Here is an 18,674-nt window from a genome sequence, read left to right as displayed (position 1 = left end):
GAACAAATACTTAAGAACATGGTACATAATATGCATCTATCAATAATCTCACAATATAATATGATCAGATTTCATAAAACAATATCATAGAATAAGGATCCACCAAATAGGTATTACAAATATGACCATAATCATGATGGGTAGCTCATATATATGGCACTAACAACTATGAAGAACATGAGAGAAATAGATCAAGCTACTACCACAAACCCGTAGTCCAGAGGTGGACTAATCCCTCTTGGTCATGGTGATGATGATGTTGGAGAAGGTGGAGATCCCTCCGGCGGTGATCATGGCGGAGTTTCCCCCTCCAATCTTCTCTGCAGCAGCCTCTGTTTTCGTGTTTCTGTGTTTGTGCGGCGCTCTCCTCCGAGAATTCTTTGGAGTCATATATATAGTCGTTTTTTAGGGAAAAATACGTTGGTGGGCGAAAGAATCAGAGCAATCGGACGATCAACGGCCGAAAGAGGTAGGGTGGCGCACTCGGCAAGGTAGGGCGCGCCACCTGGTCTCACTTGAGCCTCAAACCTCTCCAGGTGCTTCTAGGGCTCAGGGTGCTTCTCCCAATGAAAAAGTGATGCTCCAAAAATCCTAGGTCAATTTGACTCTGTATAGATCCCTGAAAGTGAAAAATACGCAAAACGGGGGTTTTCCTGTTTTGCAGAGTTATAAACCAAATAAAGGGGATCGTTGATAAATCCTCATAAATCAATGTAAAACATGGTATTATCATCATATATGTTGCAAATATCTGGAAATTCAATATGATAAAGAACAAAATCCGTGTATATATGCATTTTACATGCATCAGTGGGGGGCACCCCACATATGGGCTAAGGCGCTAGGCAGCTCCACTTGTCCTAGCCAAGTGGGAAGCCCATCTTCGACTTGTAGAACATTCTGGAGTATTCTAGAAAACTAAGGAACACTCTACATTCCATAACCATCATGGAACCCTTCAAAAAATATCCGAAACTATTCAGCCTTGCTAGAACTACTCTAGTATCTCTCCCAAACTATTTTGATTTCACTAGAACTATTAGGATGAATTTCTCTCATGATCCTAGCACATATAATACTCACCAAATCAATGATCCTTAAGCGTGTGAGTCTGCAAGTTTGGTAATATGCCGACATGACCTGGACCTCCTTCCGACCAATAATCAATAGCGGAATCTAGACATCCATATTCATTCCTACACCTCCACAAATAGAGACGAGACTAGGAACTACTTGATGTTTATGTTTCCACACATGTTATAAGTTTTACTTTGAATCTCATATTCAGGAACCATAACAATTATACCATATAAACACAAACATTAATACCAAACATGAAAATAAATAATAACATTTATAATTGTCTCTAGGGTACATTTCCTTCAGTTAAAACCCACTCGTCGTCAAGTATGTGCATTCCTCGCTACCCCTCTTCAGCTATCCTACTCATGATCTAAAACCATTCGGTAATGCAAACGGGAACACACAAACCAAAATTTGAATAAAAAATGGAATATCTTGGTGATGGACCAAAATAGAATAAAAACACAAAAGGTGACCATAAGTCTGATAGGTGGAAAGCAACGATACCAACACACTTCCAATGTTGTCCTCAAACCACCTTAGCACCTTCCATCTAATGTAAGTTATATAAAGAACATGTACACACATCACTTAGATCATGATGCAATATAACTTCTCAACCCCCACCAGAATTTGGAAACAAAGCCAACAACCTACCTCATTCGCACGAACGCACGTCACCCGTCCCTAAACAATGACGGTACTATAACGAAGCCCCAAAATGTACAACATCACCTAAGAAAAGCGACGGATCAAACTAAATCACGGTAATACCAATGTGTAAATTCCTTCCAAAAAAGATCAAGGAGAACCAAAACAGCCCCAAATCATCAAACCATAAAGACACAACCCATTTTTAGGGGCCTTAGAGCATCTCCAGTCGCGTCCCCCAAACCGTCCCCCAAAGGGATTTGGGGCGCGCCGGACAAAAAAACGTTCCCAGCCGCGCGCCCCAAAGCCTTTTTTTTGTCCGGCGCGCCCCGATACGGTGTCCGGCGTCCCGAGTCCGTCCCCGTCCCACAGGGGACGCACCGGGCACGCCGGACACAACGAAATGAGAGGCGAGGAGGCGCGGGGTCGACCCGTCAGCGGCTCGGACGCTCAACCGCCACATACGTAGCGACGGTGCAGTTGACAGGAAGCGGAACCGTCGCATTGGCAACCGCGTCGACGACGCGCCAACCCCGCCGGAATGGAGCGCTGACTCCTCGGAAGAGCAACTGCTGCTCTCTTCGACTTCTGCGCCGCCGTTCATCCGCGCTCAATAAGACCCGTACGTACGCCGTCATTCATCCAAGCCTCCATCCGACACCTCCAGCGACGATGAGCTACATCTCCCAGCTCCCGTCCGACACCTCCAGCGAGGGAAAGCCTGCTGGCTGGCGCCATTGGTGGGACAAAGCCAGGACGATTCCCCGCCGCCAGTTGACAGCGAGGAGGAATGGCTGGGCTGGGAGGAGGAGGAAGAAGAGAGCGAGGCCGCGGCGGCGGCGGTGGCCCGTGCGAAGGCGAAGGCGGCCAAGGCAAAGGCTGCCAAGGCCAAGGCCGCCAAGGCCAAGGCCAAGGCCAAGGCGCAGCCGACGAGCACCGGCGACGACGACGCGTCGAGCGCCGACACCGCCACTTCGGAAGAGGTGACGAGCAGGAAGCGCCACCGCGATGACGACGACGAGGCGGGGCCATCAGCGACGAAGAAGAAGTAGATAGTTTATATGTATTTAATTATATTTTTTTGAAGTTTTATATATAATTTGTTTATGTTCAACCGATTTGAATATTATTAAATAGTTTCTTTCTAGCCAAAAAAAATACTTTTAATGTTTGGGGGCGGCGTTTGGGGGACGCGGCTGGGGAGCGACGTCCCCAATCCCGGCACGAAGAAAACACGTCCCCCAAACGCTCGATCCGGCGCGGTTTGGGGGACGGTTTGGGGGACGCGACTGGAGATGCTCTTAGAGCATCTCAGTCGCATCCCCCAAACGACGTTCGGCAACAGCGCCAGATTGGTCGTTTGGGGGACGCCATGGCGCGGTGCCGCTTTGGGGGGGCTCCCGTTCCTAGCTGCGTCCTCCAAACGTGACCTCCAAACAAAAAGCAAGTGTAAAAGTCGTATCCGACGTCCCTGATAGAGCCTCTATACACAGGGGACGGGCCAGAGACGCCGGTCAATATTTGGGGTACGTCCGGACAGAAGCGACATTTGGAGCAGCGACTGGGAGAGGTTAAGTGTCTGACGTCCCCCAAATCCCTTTGGGGACGGCTGAAGAAGCTCTTAGAGCTCATCAAGGATTTTGTGAAACAACATGACTAGGGTGCTGGTTTGCGGCTTCCACGGTTTCCTCCCAAACTGTTGTTGGGCATTTGGCAACAACTCATTGATCATGCACATTCTTACATTTGTCATGTACTACAACTCTGCTAATAGTAAGCCATCTAAAACAGGAGGTGGTATGTGTACAAGAAAAGTTAAGCTACACGACATGCAAACACACGTGAGTTGGTTGTCAGCTTGCAGGTCTCCGGTTCATGGGGCGTGAATCGGAGTTGGCGGCACCGTACTCCCTGGAGGGCTCGAACTCCCCTGTGAACTCCTCGGTGGCGAAGGCCGTGCGTCGGAGCTGCTCAAGGGCGGCCTCCTGCTGGTTGTTGTTGAACACCTGGCTCTGCCCCACCTTCACCCCGTTGCTTAGGTCCGACATGCTCCCTTCGTCCACGTCCACATCCAGTGCCCTCATCACCTGCATGCCCAACCATAATTGATTCAGTCACACCGTATAGGGTCTTATGATTTACAAAACGTAGGAATAGAAAAGACATATGGGTAGAATGCCATGACATTTTTAATCCTACGTGAACAAATAACAATAATTTGTATTGTACGTCGTTTGGTTGAGTTGCAGAAAAAGCATAAAAAATTATTGTAAAGGATTATTTATGTGTTTGCCATAGTTGTCATAGAAACAAAGAAAAAAAAATCATGAGGTTAGACCTAAGGAAAAAATTTCGAATAGGATTAGACCATAGGAAAATTCGTATGATTCAAATCCTATGAACCAAACGAGCTCTATAAGAAAAAATCCTTAGAAACTGAAACATCCAAAATTGTACTGTATGAAATCCCTTTAAACGAAACAAAGCCTAAAAGTTCAAAGCTCACGCGAACTCGCTGTCAGATTATATTTCAGCTATAGATGGAAGGACTGGGAGACAGATAAGACAGATACCTGCACCATGCGAGGGCGCTTGGGAGCCGAGTGGCGGACGCACGCGGCGGCGGCCTCCACCATCCTCACCATCTCGGCCTTGTTGTACACGCCCTGCAGCCGCGCATCGACCAGCTCGTCGTGGTCGCCCCTCTCGATGGCGTCCGCCAGGACCGGCCGAGCCTGCAGCGAGAGCAGAGCAGTTGTCACTTGTGTCAGTGACGACTGACGAGGTGCTCGGTCCCAGATGCAAATTAAGCGTACCCATTCAACGAGGCTCTCTTCCCCGAGCGGGCGGTCCTGGTCGACGGGCTTCCGGCCGGTGATGAGCTCCAGCAGGACGACGCCGAAGGAGAAGACGTCGGACCGGTCCGTCAGCTTCCCGCTCGACGCGTACTCCGGCGCCAGGTACCCGAACGTGCCCATGATCCGCGTCGACACGTGCGTGTGGGTGTCGTTGGACAGCTTCGCCAGCCCGAAATCCGCCACCTGCACTGCATATCATCCTTAATTATGAATCTGCAAGAGCCAAATTTAACATTTGTACTGAATTAGTAATTCTTATGCCGCTTCTTCATGCCTGTGCTTCGAACGAGTAATCGAGCAGGATGTTGGCCGACTTGATGTCCCTGTGGATGATCCGAGGGTGACCTTGAACACCAACAACATCGTCAGAAAACCATACTGTTTGACATGTGCATATTCGTCAGAAACACTCAAGCAATGAACCTACAGTCTTCATGCAGATACGCCAACCCCTTGGCGGCGCCGATGGCGATCCTCAGCCTCGTCGGCCAATCCATCACCGGCACGCCGCGACCTGCGCACCACGATCAGAGCTCCAACCACAAGCCGCAACGCTGAACCTCACGCGCTGAACGTACACATACCGTGCAGGTGGTGCTCGAGCGTGCCGTTGGGAACGAACTCGTAGATGAGCATCCGGTGGTGCTGCGCCACGCAGTAGCCGACGAGGGAGACGAGGTGGCGATGGTGCACGCGGCTGATGATCTCCACCTCCGCCTGGAACTCGCGCTCCCCCTGCCCGCTCCCGGCCTTGAGCTGCTTCACCGCCACGCACTTGCCGTCGGCTAGCCACCCCTTGTACACGCACCCGAACCCGCCCTCGCCGATCACGTTGTCGCGGGCGAAGTTGCTGGTGATGCTCGTCAGCTCCTCGTAGCTGAACGACGACTTGTTGGACCCCGGCGCCCCCTGCTGCTGCTGCTCCAGGCTGCCCGACCGGTAGTACCCTGCTCCCCTGAAGCTGTCCGTGGCGCCCGGCGGCCCCGGCGTCGCCAGAGGGCCGTAGGAGAACCCGCCGGATGCGCCCGGCGGTGGCGGCCCGTAGAACACTCCCGACGGGTGGTTGGAGCCTACCAGCTGACCCGAGTGCATGTAGTAGCTCCCGTCTGCATGTAACCAAACGTACAATGCATGATGTTGCTATTTACAAGTTCCAACAGAAAATCGTGCGTTAGCACCGAATTGACCGCTATATCTCCATATCCCTTGCGGTTTCCATCTTTTTTTTTTTTAACTTAAACCACATATATTAAGGTCACCAAGCCGTCTCATTAAAAACATTCCAGCCCCCTTTGTGGAGAAGGCAGCAAGTTTCAGACGCACTCTTTTGCCTTGTTGTTTCCATCTACTCCGTCTCCCGGCCATTCTTCAACCCTTTTCCAAGTAGTACTACTGCATAGCTTGTGACCAATGCACAGAAGTCTGAGATCACCTCTTTTCACTCAAGAAACTAAAGAAAACATGAGCAAACCAATGGTCTACAACTTCCCATCTAAAACTAATCAATTCTAACTTTGTCCAGCAAGAAACAAAAAAATAATTAGAGCACGTCTAGATCTCAGGTGACTCAGTCACATGACGTCATCAAGTCACAGTTACAACCTTATTGCAAACTCATGTGTAACTCAAAGTCCACCACGAATCATGAAGCAAATTCAATGGTTTGGATATTTTTTCTCACTTATAACCCACTTGCAACTAGGATAATCTTAGTTGCAACGTATTTGCAGTTAGGAAGAATCTCAGTTGCAACCCTCCCGCAACTAGGGAAATATTAGTTGCAACCCATTGCAATTAGGGAAATGTCAGCTGCAACCTACTTGTAACTATCATGTCGGCACGAATCACGAGGCAAATCTAATGACTAAGGGAGGTGACTGAGACATAATAAAAATCCGGTGCCATATTTCTAGAAAATCCGAAATAATTAATACTCCCGCCGTTTTACTATAACTGACATCCTCAACAATTCCCTATTTTCGAGACTCACAAACTAGGCTTCTCTTTTGAGTTTTGTTCACACCTGACGCCTGCCTACTAGGGTGCTTCAATTTAAAATGTTTCCTAGTCAAACAAAAAGGACATAAATGGTCACTTAGTTCTGAAAAATATTTGCAAGTTCCTATTCAATAGGATTCCAGATATCCCAATGGTACCTTTTCACCTTTCTTAAAAGTTAGGATATGAAACCACCAACGGGTTAGGACAAATATCTCCTAGTCTTTGCTTAGGCAATGATTTGTGAATCCCAAGCATATGCTCTCTTTAGATTTGAACAAGTTAAAATTTAATTTTTGGAATCTCAAAACCAATTTTTCATGTAAATACATTAGTATATATAATTGCTAAAAACTTCTAAAATGATTTGAACTTGTAGCTTTGTAGGCACTCTTCTGTTTAGTGACAGTTCAGTTTCTTTGTGTTAAGTTTCAGACACTTCATTTTTGTTATTTTATTCGCTCATGTGGAATTTAGTCTCTTATATGAAGTTTGTGACACTTTTATGTAGTTTTAGTCATTTTTTGTATTGTTATTTTGCTAGTTTTTTTCTTTATTAGAGTTGCACTTTTGTGCAGTGACACTTTTATTCGTGCAGTTATACTTTCACTTTTTGTTTTTTGTTTTTATTTATTTGCTTGTTTGTTTGTTTGTTTGTTTGTTTGTTTGTTTGTTTGTTGCAGTTGCACCTTAACTTTGTTGCAGTTGCACTTCATTTGTATGATTGCTTTTTAAGTTGTGTAATTACTACATCACAAATACGCCTATGCATGTAAAAAGTTTTGTCAAGAGTAAACTGATTCATAGTCTACACTGAAAAGATAAGCACGATTGAGGGGAGACATCCGTGTTTCTAGTTTTGTTATTTTGCACACGCAAGAAATAATGCAAACTTATGCATGAAACTTAACAGCTGCACATAATAGTCAGTAACCTACATGCATGTAAACATTTGTTTTTGGTGAAAGCATATAAACATTTTTTAGAATATTTGGAAGCAAGAAAAAAGTTTATTTGAAAATAGTTAAGGTGAGTGCACATGCTCAAGCTCAACACGACAATCTTGTGCAAATGGCCGGCAAAATATTTTGGAACCACGAGTATACGGAGGTGATGTTACCTGTGTGATAGACCAGCCCATCCTTCTTCCTCTTCCTTGTCACGACGAAGAAAATGGCTATCATGACAAACAACAAACCAGCGACGGCAGCGCCGGCAATGGCCGCGGCTACTTGGCCATTCACTGCTTGCGACGAGTGGAGCTGGGAAGACGAAGAAGATGTGCTCCCGTCGACACCATCACCACTGGTGGATGTGCTGCCCGACGAACCAGGCTGCATGGCGCCACTTTGTGCTCCCGGTAGGTGAGCGGACATCACACCGACGGCGCCAGGCGGAGCGATGGCGACAAGCGCCGGCGGTGCCCCGGGATGGCTGGATGACACGACCGGGATGAAGACCACCGAATGGTTCGCTGGCGGCGGCGGAGGAGAAGCAGAGGCAGAAGGAGATGGCTGGCCGCCACTAGGAGGTGGAGAACCTGACTGCCCATCGTTATTACTACTCCATTGCGGCGGCGGCGACGGTGGCGGTGCAGACGAGCGAGACGGAGATGGAGGGCTCCGAGTGGAGGATGAAGACGGTGGGGGCTCTGTCTCTTCCGACTGTTGGGGAGGCGGCGACGGATCGTCGGAATCACCATTGTCCCCGGAGGAGGATTCGTCGGACGGCGGCGCTGGCGACGGTGAAGGGTCGGAATTGCCGCCGTCCCGAGAAGACCTGGAGGGGGATGACGACGGTGACGGCGATGATTTCGACGGTGGAGATGAGCCGGATGAGCGGGAACCTTTTGAACTGGAGGAAGAGGAATCTTGCGAATCTGAGGATGACGAATCTGGAGACGGTGGTGATGGACTAGACGAATCGTCATTCCCTTCTGAAGAAGAGCCGGATGATCTTGATGAGCCTTTCGGTGGAGGCGCGTTGGAACCATCGGACTGCCCATCGCTTACATCATCTGATGAACTCGGGGACGGGGCTTCACTCGACATGCTTTCTCTACCAGATCGACGTGATCTCTTCTGTGATCAAAATTTGTTTGGAACGCTTCTCTGGTAAAAATCATCAAGCACCTATTCCGGGTTAAGCTCGTTTCCGCCTCTGTTTCCTCTGCGCCCTGGGATGAACTGCAATCCCCGGAATTGCTTCTCCCCATTCTCTGTTAGGACAGCTCCTCGCCAACCATCTTCCACCAACATATAGCTTCAATGATCTCAATGTGTCAGCAGATTCACCTTGCAACCAGGGAGACAGCAGGACAGGGAGGTTGGTGCCGGAGGAATGGAAGAACGACAACAGAACGAAGAAAATTGGTCAAGAGACGCGAAACGGGAGAATACTTGTGAGTGGCCAAGAATAGGGGCGTGGCCAGGAGAAACAAGAGCAACAAACCAGATCCAACCTAACAAAAGATTTTGGTGCTATATTTGGACATAGCAATTCTGGGACACACACACATGAAATAAAATGCAAACGAGTTTGCAAGAAAGTAGGAGCTGTATGATGTACCCATTGAGAGGTGGTGAACTTTGTCCTAGTTACTGCTATTTTTGTTTGAGGTTATGACACGTGAGGTAAAATTAAGCTGCGTCGCCACTTTTATTAAAGCTGATGGCGGTTGACGGCGACAATAATTTTGGCTTCCCAATACCAGCTGTGTCAACGACAGGGCTGACTTGCTTGTCTGTTTTTGGTTGTGACAGAGGAGAGTTTCCTATCTGCTATTTAGGGATTCCGATATACTGCGTATTATGGAAGAATAACGATCGAGGAATGGAGACAAGTGGAGGAAAGGATTCAAAAAAAGACTCAGTAGTTAGAAAGGAAAATACTTGTCCATCCGCGGAAGATTTGGTATTAATCAACTCCGTGATCACAAGTATGGTGTTATATATGTTAACCGTCTTCCTGTTACCAAGAGGTGTTTTATAGAGGCTAGACCACTATCATTCTCGCTTCTACTGTCGAAGTGATCAACAAAAAAAAAACTGTTTAGCAAAATGGAGCATCTTACGTCGTCCAAAGGACCAAGGTGGATTGGGGATCCATGACTTGGAGGCTAAAAACATAACTTTAATTATAAATGGTTACTCAAACTTCATATTGAGGATGGTATGTGGCCAGAGTTTACGCAGAATAAATCATTTGGTTCTAAAGTTATATCTCAAGTATAACGGAAACCAGGAGACTCGAACTTATGAGATTGTCTAACGAAAGTGAACCAGTCTTCCTTAGGTTTAGGACCTTCTCAAGTAGAGAGGGTTCACAAGTGCATTTTTGAGGGGATATATGGTTGGGAGACACACCTTTGTGTTCCCAATATCCTGGTTTTCATAATATAGTTAGACATATATTTTTAAAAATGGTTGATTCATGTATTGACTTTAAATGATCTGTGAGTTGCAATAAAATTATAATAAGGTGACTTGTGGACTATTTTAATAAAATAAATAAACATCATATGTATATTTTCGATGCGGTGGTTGGGGTTTTATTCTCCATATAAAAAAAGTTAAAGATAAATTTGTCACAATCAAGGAGGTGTTGGGGTCTCACCCCCCCCCCCCCAATCTCTTGTTTAGATTTAGCTTAATTGGATATCGTTTAACAATTTGTAATGTTTTGCTACAGCATCTACACGAAGTGATCGTGGCACCTGGTCACAATATTTTCAACAGTAGGGTTAAGTCTATTCTATGTACCACTACTAGGAAAAGGCCTAGGTGCGGCGTACCGGTTTTTGCTACCCGTGGCGTACGTGGGTGCGCCACGCCTAACACGCCACGCCTTATAGGTAGCCATGGCGCACTATTTGGTGCGCCATGGGTATTGCAGATAGCCGCGGCGCACCGGGTGATGCACACCACAGGCAAGAAAACCGGTGCATCATGGTTATACTTTTGAAATTTCAATTTGCCATTTTTGCGATTTTTGTTTTGCTCCATGGAGCGTCCCTATCGACTGGTGCGAGCGTGAAGGTGGAGGTCAAGGTCACCGGGGGCATAGCGCTTTGAGGCGAAGGTGGTGTCGGGGCTAGCCGCGTGGTGGTCGAGGTTGCCGGAGCGAGCCGCGTCGAGGCGGAGGTGTAGGTTATAATCGCCGGGACATGGCAGTAGAGACGGAGAGAGGAGTAGCCCGAGACCAGCGAAGAAGGAGGCCGCAATGGAGCCCTAGATCGGCGGCCAAGGATGTCTAGGAAGCTTGGGTGAGAGAGGGAGATAGAGGGAGGAAGAAAGGAAGAAGAGTGGTCGGGTTAGGAGGATAAGGGATGGTAGGATAAGGATGTGGGGATATGGTGGAGGTAGGTGGTGGTGGGGGTGGGGGGTAGGAGGCCGAGCCAAGGTTACCCGTGGCGCACCACCATTTTGGTGCGCGACGGTTATGTTTTTTATTTTATTTTTGAGTGTAAATTTGCTAGGGCAGTCCAATATTCAGGTTACGTCAACTTTGTACCAACCGTGGTCTGTTACAAACATGTTTGGTAATTGGCTACGAGAAACCATATCATGGTGGGAGCGGTAGTGTTAGTCATTATGGCTATAAAGGAATGATATTTCCTTCGATCCAAATTAATTAATAACATTTTATCTAGATAACAACATTTTATCTAGATAGATAGAAAAACTTCTTCTACTTTGTCGGTTATTTACTCGCGCATACATTGGGTACACACCTGGAGCCATTTGCAGCGACCAAATCAGAAAGAACTCTTCATGTCCGATCCGCATGTTCTCAAGTGCAGCTAGTAGCTACGAAGATTTTTACCCAACAAGAATGACGGTCTAATATACGTATTGATTCACCGTCGATTTAGGCTGTTTTATCCTACATGTCGCATATTAAGAGTGTGTGTCAAACATTTTATGACTATTGTTTGGGTTGTGTGCATCTTTGATATGCTGAGGCAAGGTATGACTCTGTCGGTTGTATCGACTTGATACAAACTATTGAGCTAATAAAATTTCCTTTTACCAAAAGAAATCTAATACATTAATTTGAAGAGAATCAAAACACCTAGGGCTACATATCCTTGAACGCCTGAATACAAAACAATGAAGATGCAAGCATGTGATCATGTTCCAACTCGCTTTCGCAGCTCAGCAACAATCGAAGGAAATGTCCGGCTCAACCTTGTGTAACCCTCTGTAAACACGGCCTTCTTGAAATTTTTCTCCGCGACTATGAAGTCCATGCAAGTGTCTTTCAGCTCTGGACAATTGTACTACGTCTCAGCGCAAGATAAAACAGCAGCAACGTTATCTGCTGACAGAATCTCCCACGAGGGTTGCTCCGGTACTCCCCCTAAGTGTAAGTTGAAGAGTCATAGTTAGTTTTTTTCGTGTGTTAGGTCCGCCGAAACCCATATCCAACCCTATGTGTATTGATACAAACGCCGCGTAAGAAGGAAAAAGAGGTCACCTGATCAGTTAACGATCTCATCTTCCTAAGTACCGCCCACATCGTGCATGCTCTGTTTTGAAATTGTAGATACATACAAAAAAGAGGTACGACACGACGCGGCCATACAGGCCCGTACAGATCTGTACGGACGGTGGACCTACACTAAAATTATGATCTTACCCCCGCTTACAAATAAGTATGAAAAGATCTTCACTGTTGCTGACGCTTCCAGATTTTTTTCCAGGGGAAGAGCACCGGAACAGAAGTGATCTCCCACAACTGGTGGGCGCACACAAGCTTCAGTCGCCCCAGCGCATACCGGTCGGCAGCCGCAAGCAGATGCTGGAAGATGTCAACAGGAGAGCCCGCCAGCTCGAGGTCTCTGCGCGGAGGCAAGGCATCCGTGTACACGAACCAAAGCAGAGATCTGAAGGTCACAGGCTCGATGTCGTGCAGGGTGATGCGCTGCAGCTTAGCCTCCGCCATGGGGCCGAGCAGCTCGGAACTGAATACCGGCGAGCGGGCGGCAAGGACTGCGCGGTGCGCATGGAATATGTAGCCGCGAACGGAGAAGGAAACGTCGATCGGAAGCGTCGGGGCGATCTAGCAGGCGGCCGAGATGCTCGCCGGCGTCCGGGACCGGCAACGATATGGGGTTCTCGAGCACAACCATGGCCCCGCAAACAAACCTGATCTCGCCGTTCGCCGCGCACAGCTTCTCCAGGTCGCCTCGCCTCATGAAGCGTTCCCACCGCGCGCTGCCGACGAGGTGGGGAGCGCCGACCTGTACGGATCTCTTCGCGTGGGATTGGGACGCGCCGTGACCGCCGTCTGTGCACAGGACGAAGGCCTCGAAGACGGCTCTGATGTTTCTGGATTTGGTGGTGAGGAACATGGAGAGAGACATGTGCTCGCCGTGGCCGTCGTTCCTGTACCCACGCGGGTAGCAGTCTACCCTCAGCTGGCTGTGCTCCCCGATGGAGACGCGCCTCGAGAGGACGTTGCCGATTCCCAGGTTCCTGATCTGTGGGTGGCAGAGTTTGATCTCGGTGAAACCGGAATCCACCATGTTGACATGCGCAGTAGACTGCTAGCAGCTAGGGAACACCAATTTATAATGGCCAAGTCGCACGGACGGCATGTATACGAGTACATAAGGCTAGTCATAGTGGAGAGTAACTTAGACTAGTAACATGACATATTACTAGTCTAAATTACTATCTTCATAGTGGGTAGTAACTTATATGTGGTGTCATGTGTTGTGTCATTAATATGTTGTAGACTCATCTTGTCTTGGGGTGTGGGATGTTATGGTAAGGCTGGCCATAGTGCTAGTATCATAGGTAGTATCATGCATACTAGGCCCACAAAAATGATGATGTGGCATGTAATTAAAGAGGAGAGATAGGGTTAGAGTAACATAGGTGGATACTGTATCATAGCGCACGTTACGAGAAAAGTAAATGCTAAATAGATCTCGTACATAGATTTACATTGAGATTCTACAAAACAATAAATTTAGAAGTTTATGATACTACTCTATAATATCACCCACTATAGAGATAGTATCATAGATAAGTATCATATACATGATACTAGTATATGATACTATGCACTATGACCAGCCTAACATAGCTACTCTCTTTCTTTATTCATTGATATACCACCTCACTCTCTTTCTTTATTTATTGATATGCCATGTCACCAAAATGCATTAGGTTATGTGATGTTACTAGCTATGTTACTCCCACTATGAGTAGTCTAAAAGTTTCGACGCTTCAAATACGGCATAATAAATGAATAATGAGTTAATGACCATCCGGCGTTTGACCGTCTCGAGTAAGGAAATCAAACGACGTATAGGTTACTAGCACAGTAGCACTACTCCGTAGGTAGAGTTCTTCGATTCGATCGGTGCTCGCCGGCTCGATCGGTTGTGCTTCCGCACCATGCAATGCAAGTACAGACGGCCATGTTCAGCAGCTGCTTTCAGGACGATCCTGCCAGTATTACACACCCTAAGAATATGCTCAAAATTCAAATTAATGATAATATATAAATTTATTTGAAGTAATATTAATATATTAATAATATGTACATATATTTTAATCAAAATAAAAATTCTTATAGTGTCATGACTCATGATACTACGGTACGGCGGCCACCAGTGGCACATCTGTTTTGGGCATCAGTGGCTACGCCACTGGTATGTGGCCCTACCAGTGGCGCACCACCTAGTGCGCCACTACTATATTTTTGGTGCGCCACTACTATATTATTGAAATTTTAATTTTTCTTCTTATTTTTTTCGAATTTCATTCTGCTCTAGTTCGTGACGATTTACACAAAAATAACCCTGCCGAGGGTGCTCCCGGCAATGCCCACTATGAGAGGCTTAGAGTTGATAGAATCCTGCAGACTGACACAAGACATCAGATACCAAACAAATGGGGAGAGAGATTTACCAAGGTTCGGGGCCCTCGATAAGGTAAAACCCTTACTTCATGCTTGTCTGATCTTAATTATCGAATATACCGGGTTACAATGGGGTAGCCGATAGGCTCGTGGTGGTTGTCTCGTCGAGAGGCTAAGATTCTAGGGTTCTACCTCCGACTTACTGCGTGGATCTACGTGTTGAAGTTGTGTCTCGGCGCACCCTTTCCCGGACTTTATATAGCAGGCTAGGTCCCGAGAGTTCCCGGACTCGACTAGGTTACAAAGAGATCTATTCTAATCTTTCCTTGTATAGCGTCTTCTTGCCTTGTTCGTCAAGAATCCTTCGGGGCCGTCGGCGTACGGGCCGGCCAGCCCAGCTCCTCGGCTCACCCCTCGGCGTAGTGAAGCCGTCGGCGTAGCCAGGCATACGCCGACGGTGGCACTCGGCGTATGCCTGCCCCTCGGCGTATCCTCGCGTAGACAGCCCCAGCCCAACCGTGCCCTAACGTCCCTCTAACGACGTCAAGCCTACGCCGAGGGCCACCGTCGGTGTAGCGCATGTCCATTTTTTTTTATTCTCCTCCTGCCGCGATGATGTCACACTCGAAGTCTATGCCGAGGGCCACCGTCGGCATAACCACGCTGTTTTTCTTTTTCCCGCCCGATTTCCCGCCAAACTTTCCCACTCTTTCTCTCCCGCCCTTTTTCTCTTCTGCCAAGTTTTTCCCGTCGTTTCTCTCCCGCATAGTGCATCACCAAAAAGGAAAAAGTCCATTGCTAACCCTAACCCTAGGGGTAGATTTGCATGGTCCCCGCCGTAGGGTTTATTTTTTATTTTTTCCTCTCTTATATTACTTTATATTATGTTTGTATTATTTATGTACTAGTATGAATTATGTAAAAAATGGTTCTATTTTTTAAGAATTGGTAGATGGCATATGTAGGTCCCACGAGTGACGCTCTTCGCGACGGGTCAACCGGAGCCACTAGGCCCAACATTTGCTATTGATGTACATATGGGTAGATGTGCGGGGTCCCCGCCCTACGGTTTCCCTAACCCTAACTCTAACCCTAGATCTAACCCTAACCCTAACTCTAACCCTAACCCTAACCCTAGGGTTTCCACATACATTGCTAACCCTAACTCTAACCCTAACCCTAACCCTAGGGGTAGATCCGCAGGTCCCCGCCCTAGGGTTTCCCAAGATACAGATCACCGGAGCGTCGGAATCGCTTGAAAACTTGCATTTGTCCCTAACATATGTGTACAAGTGTGATGTAAGGTTTTTCTAACCTTGCATGTACCCGGCGTTGACGATTTCCGCATACATGGGCTAGCACTTGGTGAAATGCAGGATCTGTATGTGGAAACTCCCGCCACGGCTCAAACAGAGCCTATTTTATGGTAAAGTATGCCCAACCTATGGTTTCCATGTACATATGTCCTAAACAAACCAAGGCAAGTAAAAAAGTCCATTGGTAAACCCTCACACGGAGAAAGCTATAGGGGTAGATCTCGGGGTCCCCGCCCTAGGGTTTTTTCAAGATACGCACCATCGGATCGTCGTAATCGCCGGAAAACTTGCATATGCCCATAACATATGTGTACAAGTGTGATGTAAGGTTTGGCTAACCTTGGATGTACCCGTTGTTGACGATTTCCGCATACATGGGCTAACACTTGGTAAAATCCAGGATCTGTATGTGGAAACTCTCGCCACGGCTCAAATGGAGCCTATTTTATGGTAAAGTATGCCCAACCTATGGATTCCATGTACATATGTCCTAAATAAACCAAAACAAGTAAAAAATTACATTGGTAAACTCTCGCACGGAGAAAGCTATAGGGGTAGATCTACGGGGTCCCCGCCCTAGGGTTTCCCAAGATACAGATCACCGGAGCGTGAGAATTGTTGGAAAACTTGCATCTGCCCCTAACATATATGTACAAGTGTGACGCGCCATTTTATGTGCTAAATGTTTTCCGTTTCGCGCGTTGGCGGACGGGTGCACGCGCGCGCCCGGTACGGCCATACCGCATGTCCCGACGGCCCCGTTTTGCGCAGTTGGCAAAGCAAACGGAGCCAAAAATCGAGCGGAGCCGCGTGGCGTCATTTTATGTGTCCTAGTAACCACCGCAAAAGACGGAACTGGGATACGGCAATTATCTTGGAAAACCCTTCACGAACAGGGCTATCTCGTCCGGAGTTCTATGGCTTTTAGGGGAAATGAGTAGGAAACGGCCCGTTTCACCACATAGTTTGTCGGAACGAGGCCATATTTGGCACGTGCGTGGGCCTTAGGATGGGAAGCAAGGCCCCGGTCGCGGATTTCCAATCCGAACCACGGCGACGGTTTTTCCATTTTCGGGTGCCGAAGGGCTTTTTTGTGAAGCAGCCTACATGGTGCGCATTTCAGCATCGCGCAGGACCTCCGCGCAGCGGTAGGATACCTCCTACGCACCACCTATCACATGCCATATGCGTGCGGAAGCCATCCGGGAATCCCACCCGCTTCTCGCGGTGCCCCGCCGAATCCGCCGGAAACCGACCGGATTTGAACCGGGGCGACACTTTCCTTTGCTCAATAAATGGAGGGAAAAATGTTTTTAGGTCTAGGACGCGTCATTTTATGTGCTAAATGTTTTCCGTTTCGCGCGTTGGCGGACGGGTGCACGCGCGCGCCCGTACGGCCATACCGCATGTCCCGGCGGCCCCGTTTTGCGCAGCTTGGCAAAGCAAACGGAGCCAAAAAATCGAGCGGAGCCGCGTGGCGTCATTTTATGTGTCCTAGTAACCACCGCAACATGACGGAACTGGGATACGGCAATTATCTTGGAGAACCCTTCACGAACAGTGGCTATCTCGTCCGAGTTCTATGGCTTTTAGGGGAAATGAGTAGGAAACGGCCCGTTTCACCACATAGTTTGTCGGAACGAGGCCATATTTGGCACGTGCGTGGGCCTTAGGATGGGAAGCAAGGCCCCGGTCGCGGATTTCCAATCCGAACCACGGGCGACGGTTTTTCCATTTTCGGGTGCCGGAAGGGCTTTTTTTTGTGAAGCAGCTACATGGTGCGCATTTCAGTATCGCGCGGGACCTCCGCGCAGCGGTAGGATACCTCCTACGCACCACCTATCACATGCCATATGCGCGCAGAAGCCATCTGGGAATCCCACCCGCTTCCTGCGGTGCCCCGCCGAATCCGCTGGAAACTGACCGGATTTGAACTGGGGCGACACTTTCCTTCGCTCAATAAATGAAGGGAAAAATGTTTTTAGGTCTAGGACGCGTCATTTTATGTGCTAAATGTTTTCCGTTTCGCGCGTTGGCGGACGGGTGCACGCGCGCGCCCGTACGGCCATACCGCATGTCCCGCGGCCCCGTTTTGCGCAGCTTGGCAAAGCAAACGGAGCCAAAAATCGAGCGGAGCCGCGTGGCGTCATTTTATGTGTCCTAGTAACCACCGCAAAAGACGGAACTGGTATACGGCAATTATCTTGGAGAACCCTTCACGAACGTGGCTATCTCGTCCGGAGTTCTATGGCTTTTAGGGGAAATGAGTAGGAAACGGCCCGTTTCACCACATAGTTTGTCGGAACGAGGCCATATTTGGCACGTGCGTGGGCCTTAGGATGGGAAGCAAGGCCCCGGTCGCGGATTTCCAATCCGAACCACGGGCGACGGTTTTTCCATTTTCGGGGTGCCGGAAGGGCTTTTTTTTGTGAAGCAGCGGTAGGATACCTCGCGGGACCTCCGTGCAGCGGTAGGATACCTCCTACGCACCACCTATCACATGCCATATGCGTGCGGTAGCCATCTGGGAATCCCTCCCGCTTCCTGCGGTGCCCCGCCGAATCCGCTGGAAACTGACCGGATTTGAACTGGGGCGACACTTTCCTTCGCTCAATAAATGGAGGGAAACATGTTTTTAGGTCTAGGACGCATCATTTTATGTGCTAAATGTTTTCCGTTTGGCGCGTTGGCGGACGGGTGCACGCGCGCGCCCGGTACGGCCATACCGCATGTCCCGGCGGCCCCGTTTTGCGCAGCTTGGCAAAGCAAACGGAGCCAAAAATCGAGCGGAGCCGCGTGGCATCATTTTATGTGTCCTAGTAACCACCGCAAAAGACGGAACTGGGATACGGCAATTATCTTGGAGAACCCTTCACGAACAGGGCTATCTCGT

The 18,674-nt window shown here is 48.3% G+C and overlaps 1 protein-coding gene across 1 annotated transcript; it reads right to left on the bottom strand.

Annotated features, from left to right (window-relative positions):
• Positions 1-3,587: 3,587 nt before the first annotated feature.
• Positions 3,588-7,930, bottom strand: LOC124653462 (proline-rich receptor-like protein kinase PERK12). The gene is made up of 7 exons (XM_047192527.1): positions 7,711-7,930; positions 5,177-5,698; positions 5,020-5,106; positions 4,867-4,937; positions 4,551-4,775; positions 4,308-4,469; positions 3,588-3,821 (listed from the first exon to the last, which is right to left on the bottom strand). Exons 1-7 carry the CDS (start codon positions 7,928-7,930, stop codon positions 3,588-3,590), a joined length of 1,521 nt encoding a protein of 506 aa, XP_047048483.1.
• Positions 7,931-18,674: the final 10,744 nt, after the last annotated feature.

Source organism: Lolium rigidum, chromosome 1 (genome assembly GCF_022539505.1).
Source record: "Lolium rigidum isolate FL_2022 chromosome 1, APGP_CSIRO_Lrig_0.1, whole genome shotgun sequence".
NCBI classification, from domain to species: Eukaryota; Viridiplantae; Streptophyta; class Magnoliopsida; order Poales; family Poaceae; genus Lolium; species Lolium rigidum.
Note: the sequence above shows the minus strand (reverse complement) of the source record. Positions and strands in the feature narration are given on the sequence as shown.

Coding starts and splice junctions, on each gene's coding strand:
- LOC124653462 (XM_047192527.1), bottom strand. CDS start 7,930: ATGCAGCCTGGTTCGTCGGGCAGCACATCCACCAGTGGTGATGGTGTC. Junction 5,107..5,176: donor GCTCGAGCACCACCTGCACG/GTATGTGTACGT, acceptor CGTGGTGCGCAG/GTCGCGGCGTGCCGGTGATG. Junction 4,938..5,019: donor GGCGTATCTGCATGAAGACT/GTAGGTTCATTG, acceptor TTGGTGTTCAAG/GTCACCCTCGGATCATCCAC.